Source organism: Dipteris shenzhenensis, chromosome 16, assembly GCF_047967505.1.
Source record: "Dipteris shenzhenensis isolate YYH24624 ecotype China chromosome 16, Dip_SZ_1.0, whole genome shotgun sequence".
NCBI classification, from domain to species: domain Eukaryota; kingdom Viridiplantae; phylum Streptophyta; class Polypodiopsida; order Gleicheniales; family Dipteridaceae; genus Dipteris; species Dipteris shenzhenensis.
This window is the reverse complement of record NC_141611.1, coordinates 46,177,995-46,199,012: the sequence shown is the minus strand read 5'-3', so window position 1 is coordinate 46,199,012 and position 21,018 is coordinate 46,177,995. Positions and strand designations below refer to the sequence as shown.

General features: G+C 48.2%; 1 protein-coding gene across 1 annotated transcript in view; it reads left to right on the top strand.

The window, feature by feature from the left end:
• The window catches only part of LOC147893044 (polyphosphatidylinositol phosphatase), an 84,490-nt gene that overhangs the window by 20,893 nt on the left and 42,579 nt on the right, over positions 1 to 21,018 (top strand). The window contains exon 2 of the mRNA XM_087387355.1: positions 9,952 to 10,119. Coding sequence (XP_087243481.1) covers positions 10,053 to 10,119 — 67 coding nt within the window. The 5' untranslated portion in view covers positions 9,952 to 10,052. The remainder of the gene's footprint in view (positions 1 to 9,951; positions 10,120 to 21,018) is intronic.

The following is a 21,018-nucleotide window of genomic DNA, read 5'->3' as shown; positions in this document are numbered from 1 at the left end:
ACAGAATGTTCAGTAGCTCCTACTCGGTCCGACGCACGAAGTCAAGTTTCTTGCTGCGTACCAGTCGAGGTACTCGCATAGCGTCTCTGGTTCACTCGGAAAGCAAGTGAAGCCACCTGATGCGGGCCATCTGTCAAGACCATTATAGATAATGAGATCATGCATCTTGCCGAGGTCTAATAGGGACTGCCCTTAGGATGTGAATCCTTGTCTATCAGCTAAAACTTGTTGCATACGTGCCTCCTCAAGGTCAATGTCTGGCAGTAGAGTGGAATCATCCTTGGAGTCGAGGAGTGGTGCCTGACGAGTGCCTGTTCTCGCGTTGAAGTCCCCAATTAGGAGGACTTCCTTGCGGCTAGAGAAGTCAACGATGGACTGATAAAGGGTAGCAATGGGGATGTCTCATCCTCCCCTCGAATATCTCTGGCAAAGCGGGAGGTCTCGGGGGGGAAGTAGCAAACTGCGATAAACAAACGTTGGCTATCCATGTGTTGGATCCAAATCCAGATAAACCTGGAGTGTGGATCTCTCTGCTCCAGTGAGATGGTCCCCAAAAGTGTAGATTTGTAAAGGACTGCGACTCCTGATCCTCGAACCCCTCCTATATCCCTTGTCTCATCTCTGTAGGTAGACTCCCATGTATACCCACTAATTGCTGGTAGTGGGCGCTCTGAACTCTGATGTGTCTCTGTGTAAAAAACTATATCGTGACTTGTATAGGATTTCGAGAAGTTCCCTGGTTCTGACCATGAGGTACCATTACAGTTCCAGATGGTACAGGATAGGGTCTCAGATGTCTGGGTCTCATAGACCCGCTCCCCTATGCGGGAGGAGAGGTGGGTGCCCGATGGCTGTAAGGAGTCGTCCATCTCGTACTACTGCCCACTAGGGGGGAGAGAGAGAGAGAGAGAGAGAGAGAGAGTAGGTAGGCAGCACGTAGGAGGAAGGAGGGAGTAGATAGGATTAGATGTCACATAGAGAGAAAGAAAGAAAGAAAGAAAGTTTATTAAAGTCTTTGGAAGACCGATGGGTCTATGAGACTGTGAAAAACCTGATACAATGAGCTGTGGTAGTGGAGCTACTAAACGAGCATCCACACCAATGCAGAATGCAAAAAATGCAAAATGGCAGTACTAAGTCCTAAGTACAACATAGTCATGTCGATAGTTGACTACATATCAATCTCAGCATCATCATCATCAACATCATCATCATCATTAGTCGTAGGACATCAGGATGGATGAGGCAGTGGAGGCATGAGATCGGCAATAAATTTCTGTCGGCCCCTGAAAGGCACAGTCCTGGTATGTCTCTTGGTCGTAGCTTTGTGTCTAACTAGGGCCACTATGACCCCCGTCGGTTGGGCTCCTACTCTAAACAAGGAGGGGATGTTTTCAAGTATGATCTGTGTGTCAACCCTCTGTCTGAGCTGTTGGGTCACAGACTTCGGGTCACGGTCATGTCGAGGTCTCCTCTCTTGGGGGTCTATGTGATCTGGCTGAAAGAACTCCGTGATAGAGCTCTGAGAGGGATTAGTCGAGGAAGAATTCGGCTCTTGTCTCAGTGCTCAGAGTATCCTCTCGCGGTGTCTAAGCACCTCATGAATGAAACCTGCCAAACACGGCTGGTCTGGGTAGGAGAGGAAACGGGCCAAAATCCCATAACTATCTCTTAAGAGGCAGTAGAAACGCCCTCAGATCTCATAGTAAACAAGAAACTTGAAGATGAAATGCTCCTCTGTCTCAACCTCCTGCATGTCACACAGTGTGCATATGCGCCTCTCCCTGGGTAACCGCTCTGCTCTGCCGCTCTCGATACGAAGTCTATGTGAAAAGACCCGAAACTGTCCAAGAGAGATCCTCAGCGAGTGGGGTAGGTGAATTTGCTTGTATCCTGGTGGATCAATGAAACCCTCCGCTGTGATATGTAAGAAGCGATCTCTGCAGAAGCCTAGCTTCACTGGAAGATCACTCGTGGAAGATCACTCGGGCCCAACCAGGTCTGGAATGTGTGTAGCTGTAATAGATCCTCACAGATAACCTATTTGATCTCGTGTGATAGGAGGGTAGAAAATGGAGCATCCATGCTGTACTGGAATGGAGTTAGTTTGTCCATGTGGAGCCCTAGTCCCTCAAACCCTCTCTATGTGTGTGCATACTAGCACCTCTGGTCTCCCCCTGTTGCAAGTGCCATAGAAGAGGACAGTGCTAGCCATGGTATCCTACTACGCCCAGAGGTGTAATCCCCATACTCCCTGACTCGGTATAGATACGTGATGATCTGAAATGCAGCATCTAGCTGTAATGGGGATGACCCAAACTCCGCCCAAATGATCTGGTGAGGAACAGATGGCTTACCACGGATCATCCGTGATAACATGAGAATCTGTGGCCGCTCCACCCTGGCCCACTCTGTATTGGATAAGTGTGGTCCATAGCATGGAATGCCATACATCCCCGCTGGACAGACCAAGGAGTCAAAAAGCAACCCTTTGGTCCGTGGATCCTGAAAGTGAGAGCAGAAGCACTGCCTCTCTAGTCTAGCCAATGAAGCATATCCTCTGCTCAGGTGTGCCTGCATTGCGGGTCTCATAGTGAAGATGGGTCCGGAAAAGACGACCCCAAGATAAGTGTATGATGAAACTACCTCAACAGGAGACCCATCAAATGCGAACTGCTCCTGGTGCATGATGGCTCAAGATGTATTGAAGATCATAACCTTGGTTATGCCCATGTTGACCTTCAAATCATGAGACTCACGAAAGGACTGTAATGCGTCAAGGTGTCTTTGGAGCCCCTCTGCTGAGGAAGACAAGAGAACCACGGCATTTGCGTAAAGCAATATCTGGATCAGCATGGCCACGAGAGAGCAACCTACCCCCCTTGTGTCTACATCACTGTCTCAAGCTCATCAATGTAGAGGCCAAACAAGATAGGTGATAATGGACACCCTTGTTTGACCTCGATAGTGCTCATGATCTCGTCTGTCCATCCAGATCCCGCCCGGACTCTGCCTGAAACTCGCTCATAAAGTGCCATGACATCCCAAATGATCTCCTGGTATTAACCCAAATCCTGTAGGCGTCGTATGAGGCGGGCTCTCGGAACCGTGTCAAATGCCTTGCGGAAATCCACAAAGCAACAATAAACCCTCGGCTTCCATGCCCTCGCCTCCTCGATGATACATTTGATCGTGAGAATGTGGTCCATGGTCCCATGATCATGCCTGAATTTGTCTTGTCCTGTTGCTCTAGGTCCTCGACACTCCGCAAATCTGCTAACCTCAGAATCAAGTACTGATGAATAATCTCGGACATGACATGTCCAATCAAAATGGTTCTGTAGTTCTCTGGGCTCATGGGGTCCCCTGTCTTGTGAATGGGTGAGATAGTGTTAATGGTCTAGGTGCATGGAAACCCCAAACAGACAGCTTCATTAAATAGCTTTGCTAAGATCGGGTCTAGGAGGTTAATCCCATATGCAATGAACTCATTGCATAGTACCTCATGATCCTTCGGTCGGCCATTATGAAGTTTCATTACGGCATCCTTTACCCCCCCCGTAGTGAAGAGGGTGCAGAATGTGGGGCGTGGCATATGTGAGAGGTTAGGGACTGGCTGATTTGGGATATCATAGAGTGCGCGTGCATAATCAAACCACACCTGAGTGTTAGTGGGTGGTGAGGGGGACCGTCCCTCTAGAAATCTCCGCTAAAAGTCCTTAGAGTTGGTATCGAACAGAATGTTTAGTAACTCCTCCTCGTTTCGGCGAATAAAGTCAAGTTTCTTCCTATGTACCAGTCGACGGTACTCGCGTAGCGTCTCTGGTTCGCTCGAAAGACTGTTTTTGGTTTCGAATGTGAGTTGACGGCGTAAAGCCTTACACTCATTATCGTACCAGCTATTACAAGGTACGGTCCCAAGGGGTGGTGGGTGGGTGGAGTGGGTGGTGTGGGGGAAAGCGTGAAGAGTAGCCTCGTGTAGTGAGCGGGTGACCAGGACAGCACAATCCTCTAATAGGGGTATAAAGTGAATGTATGCGAGAAGTATGTACAGATGGCCAGAGTAAGTAGATGATTGATCGCGATCAAAGCGTATATCATGGTAGGTGGAGTAAGAACTCAACGGGGTGGAAAGTGCTGTGCGATGCATAGTAGAAATGCTAAAGAAAAGATAGGTATGATCAGCCCCTGGAGGGAGAGGTGCTATGGTAAAGTCAGTGATATGAGATGTGAAGACAAGGGATCCCATGATGTAGTCCACAATAGTGGAGCCTCCCCCATGTGGAAAGCACGGGAAACCACCTAATGCGGGCCATCTGTCAAGACCATTATAAATAATGAGATCATGCATCCTGTCGAGGTCTAATAGGGCCTACCCATAGGATGTGAACAGTCCTCGTCTATCAGCCGAAACCCGTAGCATAGTTGCCTCCTCAAGGTCAATGTCTGGCAGTAGAGTGGAATCATCCTTGAAGTCGAGGAGTGGTGCCTGACGAGCGCTTGTCCTCGCATTGAAGTCCCCAACTAGGAGGACTTCTCTATGGCTAGAGAAGTCAACAATGGACTTGTAAAGAGCAACAAATGGGGATGTCTCATTCTCCCCTTGAATATCTCTGGCAAAGTGGGAGGTCTCGGGGAGGAAGTAGCAAACTGCAATAAATAGATCCCGGATGTCCATGTGCCGAATCTGGATCCAAAGAAACATGGAATGTGTATCTGTCAGCATCTTTGTAGGCAGACTCCCATGCATACCCGCTGACTACTGGTAGTGGGCACTCTGGACTCTGATGTGTCTTTGTATAAAAGACTATGTTGTGACCTGTATAGGATTCCGAGAAGTTCCCTGGTTCTGACCATAAGGTACCATTACAGTTCCAGATGGTGCAAGATAGGGTCTTGGATGTCTGAGTCCCACCTCTTTATGTGGGAGGAGAGGTGGGTGCCCAACGGGGGCCTGTAAGGAGTCGTCCATCTCGTACTACTGCCCACTTCCCCTCCTTGCAGGCCTGATCCCGCTGCTGCAATAGAAAGCGCCTCTCCTCAACCTGTAGTGGAGTGAGGTCCTCATCCATGGAGATCGTTGGCTAGTCTCGTAAGGCTGACCTACGACGTAAAGCCGAACGTCGTGCTTGAGCGTCATGGAACCATATGATAAGGGACTGCTCTCGGTTGGGGTCCCTCCCTACCCTCCATGCTCTCTCAATCCAGTCGCCCCTAGAGTAGTGGCTACAAAGGCCGTCACAGCTACCATTGATGTAGCCTCAGTGCATGGGATCCCACGTACTCTGATGTTGAGAGCTGTATTGGCTCTCTGCTGTTGCTGCTCCAGGAGGGTAGCCAAAACGGTTACCCTTGCAGGTTCTCGTTTGGCTACGTCGACCCATCTGGACGTCTTCTCAATGGCAGATTGCATGCTCGCAATCTGTGCCTCCACAACTAGTGTGCTCCCTGGGACTGTGCGTATAGCAGTGACCTCCTGTCGGAGCTGCGAGATCTCATGTCTGAGTCCCTGAATAAGATCGGCTTGGTCTCGGATAGCCTGAGACTGCTCCTATATGAGACGCACCTGCTCCTGGGTGAAGCGTGTTTGCTCCTGTGCGAAGCTGACAGCTCCATCTTGTGCTCTCGGATGCTATGTACCTCCATCAGCAAGTTCTCCCAAGCCTCTGATGGGTCAGCTCGTCCGTGCCCTAGCGGAAACTAAAAGAATTGTGGCATGAAAGTGTGGGGATGAGACTGGAGGTTGGGTGATGACTGGGTGAGATGGGTGCGAGAGAGAGAGTAGGCAGCAAGTAGGAGGAAGTAGATAGGATTAGATGTCACATCAAAAAGTAGGTAGGTAGGTGGATGGACTTCCATAAAAAACGGATCAAGTCTGCAAGGCTTGCTTAAAGGGCAAGCAACACTAAGAACCATTCCTGAAGGAGGTCACATCTAGGTTCAAGGTTGTGCTAGAGTTGATTCATTCTGACATATGTAGACGGATGTCTAACTAAGTAATTTGTCTGATCTTCCTTACCTTCCTTGATGATTTATCAGCATGAGAAGCAACAACGTCAAGAAATTGAAGATGCTCTATGCCAAGTGATGACAACTTGGAAGCCACCTATATCGATTGAGGACGAGGAACCTATGCATGCATCAGATTCACTAGATGCATGGAAACATCATGCACGGGACCTTGATCAGGAACTTGAGTACATGCGCAACATGTGCGACATGCATAAAGCCAACGAAGAACGCGCAAATCGAGTGTTAAAAGAGATGACTGAAGTCACAAAGAAGCGTATGAAGGACAGAGATGATGAAAAAAGTGAAAGCAGCAAATCATCAGACACCAGTGATAGTGAGCGTGGAAGAAGCAAGACGAGACATCAAAGGAAGAAGAAGCGACATGTGAAGATTCTAAGGAATATTCATGTGCATAAAGGTGAGAGGAAGAAGCTAGATTCTAGGAACAAGAGGTGCATATTCGTTGGATGTAGCAAGTAGCAAAAAGCATGTCGGCTCTTTGACCAAGAAAAGAAGCAAATCCTCAGAAGCTAGGACATTGTCTTTGAGAAGACAGACTCCCATTCGGAGGTTGCAGCACATGAAGCTCCAGTTGTAACCCCCATCAACACCTAGGCTGGCCATTAAATAGAAAGGGAACAAGAAGGATTTGGAGTCATAGGACTTAGAGTCCGAGGTAGAGGCGCCACAACCGCCGAGAAGTCGCTATCAAAGGAGAAGAAGATTCCACCTAAAGACTTTATAGGATTCTGGAGTGAGTTCGGAGGTCACATCAGTGAGCACACTAAGAACATAGGCATGCAAGTGACTGTGCTGGCAGATTTTAGACGTAGCCGATCCATATTGGACCACATCTCCTCCCTCAAAGCCATCATACACCAAAAGTAGAAAGTTGATTGTTGCTTTGTGGAGTTTCGAAGGGCCTTCCATTTCGATACCATGGGCTGGTCTCATCGCACGACTCTGAACTTTGGGCATAGCACATGATGTTATATGTGCAGTCATGGTGGCCTTGTGTGACAGCTACAGGCAGATTGCGCATCACACAAGGGCTGTCAAAGGAGCCGAGCAGTACCATTGGGGCGAAGCAGGAATGCCCCTTCTCCCCCCACTCTCTTTGGCTTTTACATCAATTAGTTAGCCTCTTTTGTAGACACACTAGGTGGTCAAGGGTTGATTCTGGCATTAATTCTCATACTATCTTGCTATCTGTTGATGATGTGGTGCTGATCTCGGACGCAACAAAGGGACTACAGATGAACTTGATGGTTTTGTAGGCCTTTTGTAGGAGTAGAGACATGAAGGTCACCTTGGGGCAAACCAAGGTTATGATCTGTAACACTAATCAAGGCTTTCACACTTGCGGCATGGTTTGTTAAAGATTAGAGTTGTAGATATGTTAGTTTTTGCAAAAAGTTTTCTTTTTTGGGCAGGGGGCTTTTATTTGTTTGTAATTACTAGACAAGAGATGCACCACACATTTCATACATGAGCTTACTGACTCAGGTGTAGACTCATGAGACGTGCCATGAGACCCAACCCTAGAAAGTAGGAGATCATGGACTCTTTCATAGGACAAAATGTAGCCATGACATGATAGGATCCACTCCCGATACATGGAGTTTTTTCCTATTTTTTGTAGTAGCTCATTGGAGGTGTGATAGACAACTCTAGTTCCCCCACAGGGGTTGTACTCTTAGTGTTGGTTCAATTCTTCTCGGTCTCATAGGCTTTTTTGGCCTTTTTTAGACGTTAATAAACCTTTCTTTCTTTTTTTCTTGATAAATATGTAAGGTTTTGGTCCCATAGACCATTTGTGGTCTTGTGCAGATGTTAATAAATATATATATCTCTCTCTCTCTCTCATCCTATCGACTTCCCCTCCTCCTTCCTACAACCTGCTGCCTACTCCCAATCTCTCTCTCTCTCTCTCTCTCCATTAGCCTCTCTGTCCGTACAGTCGCTCAGCCTCTCTGTCTGTACCTCCGTACAACCAGCCGCTTAGCCTCTCCGTCCGTACCGTCGTACAGCTCAGCCTCTCCATCCATACCTCGGTACCGCTCAGCCTCTCCGTCCGTACCTCGGTACAGCCGCTCAGCCTCTCCGTCTATACCTTCGTACAGTCGCTCAGCCTCTCTGTCCGTACCTCTGTACATCCACCCGCTCAGCCTCTCCGTATAGCCGCTCCCCGTACAATCGTTTAGCCTCTCCCTGTAACGTACAGCCCGTTCGTACCTAGTCCTAGTCCTCCCTAACCTCGAGTTGGGCTAAACCCCGAACCCGACCCGGGGGTTAGGTTAAGCTAGGGGGTTCAACATACAGCCAATTATGGACTGGCCTACCCTCTCCTCCAAGTCCCCCTCAACTCCCTCAACTCCTTCAACATCTATCAGGACTCGATACTCTACAGTTGTTGCCATGACACCCTCTCCATATGCACGGAATTACCAACAAGAAGGCTCAAAACGACCCATCCTCGGGCAACAGGATCAGATTTTTTACCTGCAGCAGGCAGTGAGAGAGCTACGATTGGAGCTGGCAGAAGTAAAGGCCCGACTTCACATTCTGGAAGGGCTTGGTAAGCATGCAGTAATTGATGAGGCTGTAAAATCTTGTAAGGATTCCCCCCCTACCCCGCAGCTAGTCTCTACAGTCAAAGATCTTGTTCACACTGAAGTACAAACTGCTAAGAAGGAAGTGATTGTGGAAGTTGACAACAAAGCAAGTAAGTCTGATATTCAAGCAGAGATTAAAGAACACGAAGCTAGATGTGATAATGCTCTGAAGATTAGAATAGGGGGACTCCCAGAAGATTGGTACAAAGAGGAGGACATATATAGTGAAATATTGACAAAGATCAAAGCAAGCTTGCCCAACATTAATGGGTGAATGATGATGAGCAGGATGATGACGACTCCAGGCCAGCTTCTATTTTGCACTATATAGGTCATGCAATCCTTACTCTAAAGTCAAAAGATATGCGGATCAAGCTTCTTCCACAATCTTACAAGTTGAAGGGCACCAAAGTATGGATAGCAGAGGAGCTTACACAAGCTCAACTCAAGATTAAGGCAACTGAATTAGCTAAAGTTAAGGCTGCCAGAAAGGATGGAAAATGGGCAGTTTACCGTGAAGGCGTAGCACTAATCAGAGAGTTTAAATCAAAACCAAAAGACTCTCAGTCTTAAACTGATGTATGGCTGTTTACTCTTCCAGGTTATCATGTAGGTAATCTAAATAATATGGGTTGCTTTTTGCACTCCTTGGGAGCTGCCATGTGCCCTCCCTAAACAGATGTACTCGAGGGTTTCTTGCTGTCCCATAGACCTTTTGGTCTCCAATGGATGTCAATAGACTTTTTCTTTCTTTCTTCTTTATAGAAGAAGCCGTGATTGGGAGAAGTCAAGATCGAGACGCTGACTTTCATGCATTCTAGGTTAGCAGAGATTGGATACAGGCCTGATGAGTACCTCCAAGATTTGCTGTTTGCCTTGGATGGGACACATATTCGAGAGACACCAAGACTCTTGATCGGGCCCATAGGAGCTTAGACTACGCAGGACTGACATAGGACAAGACATGACCTGATGGGAGCTGTCTCTCACTCATGTTGTTCCTTTCATCACCAGTAGTTTCGAGGTGGTGTGATAGACACCCTAGTTCCCTCCATGGGGGATGGGGGGGTTTACTCTCATGTTGGATACAGTTTTCTTTTGGTCTCATAGGGCCTTTTTAGCCTTCGGTAGACGTTATTTCCCTATATTTAGATGCTCGCTTCCTTTTCCATCCACACATTTTTGTTCGTTTCCTTTTGATAGTTTCATAGCAAATTGTTTTGGTACTCTCTCTTTTACATGTAGGTCCATTTTTTATATTAAATACACAATTGTTTTACATGGATGTACTTCTGGATTATCTAATCTTGCATCTTGCATACAGGAGTGACCCTTAAAAGTCAACCATCAATCACGTTCCCTTTTGAAGTTTGAGGTGGACAAAAGCAGATTATTTGAAAGCTTCAGCTGGAACATGTGTTAACAATGCTCCGAAAATGTCGTCGACTAATGTATATCCTTCTGTTGGTGCTGCTGTTCTTCCTCTTTACAGGTCTCTCTTTTATTGCATATCTCCTAGATCACTTGTTTCTGTATTGTTCATTTGTAGTCGGTAAAATGCGTGAAGATATTGAAACAGGGGACATGATTGGGGGGGGGTTGTCATCAGAATAAGGTCTATCTTAATGCTCAGCTTGGCTAATAAACGTCAAGATTGTGGAATACTTTAATCAAATGATTTGTAAATTCCTGTTTGCATATGCTTTCACTGTTTTTTTTTTTTCCCAAGAAAGAGACTTCTATTAAGTAAGAGAAAAATCCCGTGAGAGCAAGCCCAAAGCGGAATACATCATGAAATCATGAGGATAAATAAAACCCCCTCAAAGTGAGGTGGAAAACAACCAAGGCTGAGGCTGAAAGTGCCAACTCAACCCTGTAGGAGTCTCAGAGAAGAAAGGAGAATCCTTCCATTCCCTGAAGAAAGAAGCCCTCCTAGCTGAGGCTGCACGGGAGTCTCTCTGCATACTCGTCCATACGGCCATCAAAGTATGTACGGTGTCTGTCCAGATACTAGCCAATGTGTGCGAGGGATGAACGTGAGTACCCTCCAAAGCCTCTGTGCGTCTGGCTCTCCAGATATGCCAGGATGCTATGCTCGCTAGAATCTCCCAAGAGGTATCCACAGAGGCATGTACAGCTGTAAAAGGAAGGTGTGGTACCACATCCAAAGAACAGGACTCAATCTAATGACGTCGAACTGAAATGGCCCGAGAGGAGTCAAGTCTTTCATAGAATATCTGAGGCCCTGTCAGAGAAAGCCAAGCCACTGAGCCCCATGTCATAAAGAATAGGGAGTGGACAAAGTGACTGAAAATCCTGGCTACCCCTATCCAAATCATCCTCGCCTGTTTGCAATCCCATAAGCAATGCTGAATAGTCTCCAAAGAGGCATCGAGGGCAAGTAGGGTCGGCTCCCAACCTGGATCTCCAAAGGTTCACTGCAATCCCACCATGGATAGAGAGCCAAAAGAGAGAGTGATCTTTCTATTCCTGTGGGATTTCCAGAAAGAAAGAAAGAAAGAAAGAGAAATTTTATTAGAGTCTTCGGAAGACCGATGGGTCTACGAGACTGAAAGAAAACCTGATACAAATCACAGTAAGGGTGGAGCTACTGAAACGAGCATCATCACCTGTGCTGAATCCTAAGTCTGAGCATACATAATCAAATACATCTGGATGCAACAATGAAAAGAAAAGGACGAGCGGAGCGGAATCCTCCGTATGTCATGTCGCCTTGGCTGGTGCATAGCCGGTGATGGGATGCTGGTGCCCGTCAAGGGGTGCCATGCGTCTCGATCTCTTGGACGAGGCTTGACGCAAGACTAGAGCCACCGTGACTCCCGTGGGACATATCCCGGGTTTAAACAATGACGGGAGGTCTCGCAGAGTGATCTACGTGTCTCCTCGATGTCTCGTGTGTCATGCTGCGGTCGTCGGGTCGGGGTCTTTGTCACGTCTGCGGCTAGAGACTGAACGATCAATGTCACTCGATGGGAAGAACTCTGTGATCCTGCTCTGAGAGGTGTCTGATGATGTGGCCAAGCCATGTCGCCTGAGTAAGTGCTCTCTGTGTCGGACCCCCTTGTGAATGAAGGCCACGAGGCATCTCTGATTTGGGTAGGCGAGGAATCTGGAAAGGAGCCCGGAGCCGTCTCTGAAGAGGTAGTGGTAGCGACCTCGGATCTCGTAGTACACTGGGCAGCTAAAAATAAAACGCTCCTCCGACTCAACCTCTTGATAGTCGCACAATATGCATAAGCGATGCTCCCTAGGAATCCCCTCTGCTCTGCCGCTCTCTATGTGGAGGCGGTGTGATGATACCCAAAATTGTCCGATGGAGGCATATGAAGCTCAGTGTACCCCGGTGGTGTGATGAATCCCTCCTCCGAAATACGAAGACAGTAATCTCTGTAGAAACTCAGCTTCATGGAAGCTCCCTCAGCTCCAACTAGGTCCTAAAGGTGTGTAGCTACAGGAGATCCTCTCGAATGACTTGGTTGGTGTGTGGCCCGATCGTGATGGTGGGTGGGAGTACCGGAGGGGCATCTAAACTGTACTGAAAAGGAGGTATCCTATCGATGTGGAACCCTAGTCTCACAAACCATCTGTGAGTCCGTGCATACCAGCATTGCTCGTCTCCCTCTGTTGCCAACCTCATGGAGGAATCGAGAGCCAACCATGGCAACCTCTGTCTGCCTGATGTGCAATCCCCATATGATCTAACCCGCTGTAGATATGTGATGGTTTGAAAGGCTGCATCTAGCTGGAGTGGAGAAGCACCAAACTCGACCTGAATGATGTGATGTGGTACAGACGGTTTCCCCCGGATCATTCGTGAGAGCATGAGGATCTGCAGGTGGTCCACCCGTGTCCACTCTATCTCTGACATGTCAGGCCCCCAACAAGGGCTGCCATACATACCGGCTGGTCGGACCAAGGAGTCGAAGAGAAGAGCCTTGGTCCGAGGGTCCTGGAAGTGGGAGTGGAAGCATTGTCTCTCTAGCCGAGCCAGTGAGGCGTATCCCCTGCTCAGTCTGGCCTGCATCGCTGGTCTCATCATGAAGATCGGGCCGGAGAAGATGCCACCCAAGTAAGTGTTTGAGGATACGATCTCAACTGGTGACCCACCGAAAATAAAAGTAAACTGCTTCCATTGCAAGTTTGCTTGAGAGGTGTTAAAGATCATGACCTTGGTCTTGCCAAGGTTGACCTCCAAATCATGGGATAAACAAAAAGCATGCAGTGCATCCAGGTGTCGTTGGAGTCTCCTCTAGAAGCACCTCTGTAGATCCGCAGTGATATCAAATGTCTCCCAATGAGGAACTCTGGAAGGTCTCCAACCTCTACTACTGAGCTGAAATCTCCTGGCATTACTAACTGTGTAACAAAAGAAGGGGATGCTCTTCTCTCCATGCCCTGCATCAATCCACTCCCACTCTCCAGGGTCCCACTGCAAATACCTAATGGGAACTCCCCCGTAAAGCCAAAGCCTCCAAGACCCTGTGGAGAGTAGCCGGGGGTCTAGGTCGCACCAAAAGAGCTACAACCCTGATAGGCTGAAAAGCAGACTCAAGCAAGATGTCCTCTGTAGACCTAAGCAATCTGCCACCATCCTGCACACTAAAAACTAAAGCATCCTCCTGTGTATCTCGAAAGGCCAAAACCTGAAGCGGAACACCGCCTCTCGTAAAAGTACCTGCCCAAGTGGAGCAAGTGAGTGGCATATCATTTGTGTCTACCCAATCCTCTGGAAGGGCTGCCTCAATCTGCAAGATCCTCCCTACACTCCCTCTGAGATGTCCTGTCAACTGAGATTTTGTCTCCTCTAGAAGCCTGCGGAAAGCTTTCCAAGACCCCAAAGATGATGCGGGTCCCCTCTCCCACCTTAACCACTGCATGTAGAGTGAGGCACCAAGTGGTCTGCCATGATCATCTAAAATACTGTCATTCCACATGATCGGTTGCCTATCAATCTCTTCACGAGAGGAAGGAGGAATCCTCCGAAGAGTGCTCCTGAAACCGGCCCATGCTTTCAGAATGGCAACCACGAGAAGGGACGAAGGTGATCTGAGGTGTGCTGTGGTGAAGATCCACCTAATACTCGTCATCCAGTCTCCTCCTGAAGAAGGTGTGCACCTCTGTATGCTACTTCTACGGTTCCTGCCCTGGCATAAGTCCCCGCACCACCATCTTGCATAGTAAAGCTCTGCATTGTAAATTTGGATCAATAATATTGAGACCCCCTTCCTGTGTAGGGAGGATGAGGGTCTCCCAAGCCACCCTGGCTAAGGCATCTGCTATGCCATCAAGCCCACTCCAAATAAAATTTCAGATCGGTCTCCTGAGTTGAGTGATGCAATCCCTAGAACGGCACCAGCATGAACAAACAAACCAGGCCGTGGCCAAGAGGACCTGGTTGACCACCACAACTCTAGAGGCAAGATCCAGCTTGGCTGAGCTCCAAAAAAGGAGCTTCCTCCTGATGCTCTCCAACACGGGAGCAAACTGCTGCGTGGAAGAAATATCCAAGCCGACCTGGTAGCCCAAATACCTGACAGGCACACCCCTTACCCCACCAATGAGTACCTGGCTGTGGGCTGATCTGTACAAAGAGGAAACACCTTTGATCCAAGCATCAGTAAAGCCAAAACGTAGAAGGGTGCCCTCCAAAAAACCCCAATCTACTCTGTCATAAGCTTTCTCAAAATCCAAAAGTAGAATGGCTAGATTCTAGCCGCTCTGCATGGCCTACTATGAAGCTTCCCAGAAAGAGAAAATGTTATAAAAAATGCTTCTGCCATGCACAAATCCTGTCTGAGTGTCATGAATAAGATCTGGGAGAAGGGGCTACAATCGGAGGCTGATTGCCTTGGCCAAAATCTTGTAACAAGTCCCAGAAGTGTGATAAGCCTCCATTGGGACACTAGATTTCTGCAACCTCCTTTCGGGATAAGGTGGATGAGACCCTCTGTAAGCGACCTGGGCATCTCGCCAGAGTCCCAAATGCCCTGCAGGGCTGAAGTAATGTAGTCTCCAATCATATCCCAAAATGCAATGGAAAAAGAAGGGGTAAGGCCATCCGAACTTGGGCACTTGCCCTAAGCAAAACATGCATATTCAGTTTCACCAACAAAGGGATGCTCTGTGAAATAACCTGTCTAGCATCCTCTCTATCCCGTGTCTCAGGATTAGCAGTAAGAAGGGCGGCATAAAAATGTGAAGCTATGCGCAAGACATCATCTGGATCTGTCTGTAGTTAGGGAACCTACATGATATTTTAAAAACTGTGGTCAGCAGTTTAAGATTGAGAGTCTTTTGGTTTAAATTTAAACTCTTTGATGATTGCTATGCCTTCACGATATATTGCCCATTTTCCATTCTTTCGAGCCTCTAGTACTTTTTGGAGTTCATTAGCCTTCATCTTAAGCTGTTGAGGGGTAAGATCTTCTACTATCCATATCTTGGTGCCTTTCAAGGTTTTGATTTGGCAAATAATTACCAACCTATCCTCTTGTGCCTTGAATGTGATGATGGCATGATTTTGAGGTGTGTGTTGAAGTTCCTCAACTACTGAAGTATCCCAAGTGAGCATGGGGCCAAGAGTAGAGAAAATGTGTTTATTGACTCTGCCACCCATATGAATCCAGAAGGACTCCCGTGCATGAAAGGCATACTCTGCTCTCTGATCAAGCAATATCTGTTGATGAGCCCTTGCTGTAGCAAGGCGCTCCTGAATCCAAGCATCTGAAGACCGCTTCTGCTCTTCCCTCTGCAAAGCTGCCAACTGTTGGCGAACACCAATCTCACGTCTGAGAATATCTCGTCTCATGGTACAAGCAACTGAGAGGTAGAAGTTGCTAATACCATAAAGGGCAGCAACTACATGTGATGGAGATGGCTGCCCACCCTGGACATGAGAAACCCATATCTACAGGGCTGCCTCTGTAAGGTCCTCCTCTGTGTACAAGGCATTTGGAATCCTGATGCTGGCAAACCGGCCTCTTAGGTGAGGCTGGATCATAACAGAACTATAACCACTGTTAAATAACTGGAAGCTTTTCTGAGATAGCCAGCACAACAAGGAAGTGGTCTGAAGTGGAAACCCCCGCAGCAATGCATACCTGAATAAGAAAGACATCGTCCAACCAAGTATCTCTGCCACATTAGTGAAAAAGGAAGGCATCCCAAGCTGCTCTCTCCAAAGAGTGAAGTCCTCCTTCTCTACCCCCTTTTTTGTCTGATGGTAACTCAACCATGTTAAAGTCACCTCCAATCACCCATGAATCCGCAATGGGGGCCCAGGAGAGCAAATCCTTCCACATAATGACATGTTCCCCTCTAATGTTGGAGGCATACAGGTTAAGGAAACCAACCTTACGTCCTCCAATCAAGAGAATAATCCACTGAGCTCTAGAGGGAATAATGACTCCGTGTCCAACAACTAAGGGGAGAACCGACTGCGAAACTGAAATAGAAGTGCCCCCCTTGGTGCCCAAGGCAGGCGACCAAAAAGTATGGCCAGAAAGCAACTTGCCTGACTTGGCACAATCTCTAGAATCCAGTTTGTGCTCCTGAATAAATAAGATATCAATGGAACCCCTAGTAACACCTAGATGAAGCAGCTGTCTACGGCGGCGATGTGGGACGCCACCTAGGCCCTGTATGTTCCAACTAATAATCCTCATTGACGGGAGGATGTAGAGTGGAACACCTTACTCGACCTAGTGGCGGAAACAAACCCCTCAACAAGGGAAGACCTCTTGCTCAAGAAGCAAGGAATGGAACCAAGTGGCGGAAAATCAACAGGGGAAAGAACCTTGCCACCTTAAGAAGAAGCGCTGTCAACAGGAAACCCAATCATTGGCTCACTAAAAGTAGAGGGCACAAACTCCTCCTCTGGGAAATCTGAAGCATCTGCCAGGGCTGAAAATGAGTTCTTGTGAAGCAAGCCAGACACCGGAGTGCGAAGGATCCCTTCTGAGGGAAGAGGATCAATAGTGTAAACCATCCCCTTCCCCCTATCCAAGGGAGGAAGTGAGGACTGCTCTTGATCCTGTGTCTGCCCAGCCGCGGAGACCTCTATTGCCGCAAGGAGAGTCTCTGGCACCGCTGGTTCTAGGGGAGAAGCTACAACCGAGGAGGAGGTCGAAGCTTCAGCGTCTCAGACTATGCGAGGTGAGACTGGAGGGACAGCCTGAGGTGTGAGTCCACTAGTGTACCCTTGTGAATTGAAGGAGGGATCTGCACATGAACCGGAACCCACTGGAATGTGTTGGGTGCTCCCAAAGGTCGTGAGGCAACTGAGGTAGAAGGTGGCGGTATCAAAGGAGCGCTCAGTGGAGGAGCACTCTGGCGAGTAGGAGCTAAACCACCATCTTGAGGAGGACCGCCATGTGGAGGTCGAGGAGCAGGTGCTAGACCTGTACCACCCCCTTGTCGAGGCCGAGGAACAGGTGCTGGACTTGTACCACCACCATCCTGAGGAGGACCGCCATGCGGAGGTCAAGGAGCAGGTACTGGACCTATACCACCTCCCTATCGAGGCCGAGAAGCAGGTGCTGGACCTGTACCACTCCCCTGTCGAGGCCGTGGGGCGGTAGCTGTACCAGAGGGCTTCTTGGGCCTTTTCTTCTTCCTGGGGCAATCCCTGGCAAAGTGTCCAATGGTCCTGCATATCTTGCACTGGTCCTGCCTGCCTGTAATCTCTACTCTCTGGCGAAAAAAGGAACCATCCGGGCGCTGGATCATAACATGGTCCATCGTGAGGTTAGGATCCTTACAGAGGACCCTAACTCTAGGTACCCCATCGGCCTTGGTTGCCTCTGCTACAGTCAATGGCAACCCAGGGAGGGGTGGGATCTTAGCAACCACGCCAAAATGCTCCCCAATAACAGAAAGAAGTCGATGATAAACCTGGGGAAGCTTGGGACATCTGATGAAGAGCGAAAAGATTTCCTTATTTGCCTCTACTGGGTCGAAACCAATATCAAAGGCGTCAAAGAAGATCTTCCTGTGTCCCAGGTGTAAAAACTCAGCTTTGAGCACAGTGCTCGCAGCCTCTGGAGTGTCAAAAACAACCTAGAAAAAACCTCGTTCCCAGAAGACGAACATCTAACAATCATGGAGTGAGGTCAAGGGGGAGAGCCGCAAGCATCCAGTCTCTGATTGGCTTGGGATCTGGAAGGGTGAGACCCGAACATGCGTGCTAGCAATGTGGTAGAGCATTCAGTCTCTACGTCTTTCTTGAGCTACTGCAACTCGTCTTTAGAAAAAGTAATAGTTTTCACGGCCGGTGGAGGTGGAGTAGGATTGGCTGACGGAATATCCATCGCCAATCGAGGTGAGGAGGCTGAATCTGACATTTTTGGGGCTCCTTCCACTCCAAAAAACGCTGTGGGAGAAGGAAGAGGGGGGAGACAGGAAGAAGGAAAAAAAAAGGACGGGGGTAGGGAGCGGGGTAGAAGGAGGGCTGAGGCAAAAGCGGGGGGAGGGAGCAGGGTAGAGTGAGCGGGGGAGCGAGGAAGGGGAACCGGGCTGAGAGGGGAGGGGGCAGCTGAGCGGGAGAGGGAAGAAGGAGGTAGAGGAGAGGGAAGTAGAGACAGGGATAGGGAGCGGGTAGAGGGGAGGGGTGTAGAGGCGGGGCGAAGGGTAGAGGCGGGGGGAAGGGGTAGAGGCGGGGGAGGGTGTAGAGGCGGGGGGAAGGGTAGAGGCGGAAGAAGGGTAGGGGGAGGGAGGAGGCGGAGGGAAGGGTAGAGGCGGGGGAGAGGGGAGCGGGGTAGAGGGAGTGGGGGAGAGGTAGAGGCGGGGGCAAGGGTAGAGGCGGGGGTGAGGGGAGCGGGGTAGAGGGAGCGGGGGAGTAGGGAAGCAGGAGCGGGGGAGCAGGGTAGAGGAGGAGCGGGCTGAGAGGGGTAGAGGAGGAGCGGGCTGAGAGAGGTAGAGGGAGTACGGAGCAGGGTAGATGGAGTGGGGGAGCAGGGCAGGGAGGAGCGGGCTGAGAGGGGAGGGGGCGGGCTGAGAGGGAGAGGAGGGGAGGGGGCAGCGGGCTGAGAGGTGAGGGGGCAGGCTGAGAGGGAGAGAAGGGGGAGGAGGGGAGAGGCTGAGGGTGGGGGAGGGGGAACTGCTGAGGCAGAGGGAGGGGCTGAAGGAGAGGGGGCAGCAAGGGAGCGGGGAGGAGCAGCAGCTCAGGAACACGCTTTCACTGTTTTTAATCTTCGCTTGTAAATAAATTTCCCGTCCTGAACATTTGCTTATGATAGTAAAAATTTGGATAGGCAGGTCACATTGACAAAAAGCATCTAGAGAGGTTTGTCACATCGAAGTTGTGGCCTTGGGTTTTACACAAATTTGGACGTCTTGAACGGATTTCATTGGATGTGGTATGGTATTTGATCGTAATGTGTTGCTGGTATAACTTTACAAGTAGGCGATGCCTGATTGTTCATGAAGTTATTATAAAGCCTTCAATTCTTCCCTGGCTTTTCGACTGAAAAAATGTCCTTATGAAGTATATATATCAATAAAAGTACATCCAGCTTTGCCTTAAAATGAGGTCTTCTGGTTGCTTTTGATATTCGAGATTTCAAGCATTAAGAAAACCCTACTTGCTAGCTGAGGAGTTATATCTTTAGTGGTAAATACTAAAATGTATTTCATCTTACCAATGGAAAAGGAATGGGAGAGCAAAAGCTACTCCTAACCCTAAATTACGATGTGAGGGAAGCGAGAACCTCTAATGTTGAGTGTGCAAAATTACAAAGCAACATTGTTAGGTCCCAATTGTCACTAGCCGACGAATTATTAGAGGTCCAAGAGGAACATCACATTGAAGGTTTTGACTCTCTTGTTTGTGAGTCTTCATATAAGTGGACAAAGGGCTTAGGACTAGTTAGGAGTGATCCACATGCCCATCGTGGACTACGTGCAGGTTCAAGATGTGTGTCACATCTGGTAAGTAGTACTTTGCTGTGATTCTGTGCTGTTGTGGGACATGTTTCAATTTGTCTACTACAAAGAGTGCCTTATATCTTTGAATACCTGTGTGTTGGCTATTCTCTGACATGGTATCAGAGCCAAAGGTATAACACTTGCGATCTTCATTAAGATTTCAAAGGAAGAGATCCTCTTGAGAAGGAGATTGCGAGTGTTGCCTCCTTGAAGAGCTACAGTGTCGATTTAGTTTGCTGTATGTTATCTGCTAGGATGGTCACATTTGCCCATCCCCAACTTTGCTTGTGTTGGGTGTTGGAAGCAATGGAAGCTCAAAAATGGAAGCACAATGGAGAAAAACGAGATGCTGTAATGGATTGCTAAAAACTGAAGTGTGGAGGCTCAAGGGAGAGCCAACATAACAAAACCCTAGGGCTAACTGCCCTAACTGGACTAAGTGTCCTAACTGACTAACAATACCAATAGTCCTAATTGACTATAACTAGGCCTACAAGGCCCATACCAAGGTATAAGTGGCAGCTATGGATAGCCCATGAGATAGCCTACAAACCCCCCTCCATGGTATGGGTTGAAGTATCTTGGACATGGCTCAGGATACCTAAATATCTAGTGTCATTGTTGCACATGTTCGTCTCGTAGGATATAGCAACTTATGACTGTACAGAGTACAATAGATCAAGTTACAAAAGGTACTAAGTTTAAAGCTTGCCGAAAAGCCTCAAACTGAGGTCGAGGTAGAGCCTTCATAAAAAGATTTGCCAAGTTGTCTTCAGTGGGAACATAAGACAACTTAATATCACCTGTTGATAATCGCTCTCTGACATAGTGATAGTGAACCTCAATGTGCTTTGTGCGAGCATGGAAAATTGGATTTCGTGCAACAGCCAAAGCACTCTGACTATTAGTGAAGATGACGAGCAGTCTAACATGCACAAAGATTTGCAAGTAGCTTCCGAAGCCAAATACACTCCACTGTAGTTGTAAAAGCCGCTCTGTACTCAGCTTCACAGCTAGAAGTAGCAACTGTACTTTGCTTCTTGCTGAACCAAGAAACACATGAAGTACCAAGCATAAAACAGTTGCCACTTTGTGACACACGAGTGTCAGAACAACCAGCCCAATCACTATCAGTGAACCCATGCATGACAAGTGAAGTATCAGTCCCATAAAGAAAGCCTAAATGCTGAGTGCCTTTAAGATATCTAAAAACACGCTTCACAGCATGCCAATGGTGCATAGATGGGCTGTGCATATATCTGATAGCATACTATAGATTAGGTCTCGTATGACATAGGTAAATCAAACAACCAATTGCCTGCTGATAAAGAGTGACATCACATGTACTGCTGCCATCCTCAGAAGAGAAGTGAAAACCAATTTCTAATGGTGTGGATACTGGCTTGCAATCCTCAAACTGAAAACGCTGCAAAAGCTGTCCAATGTA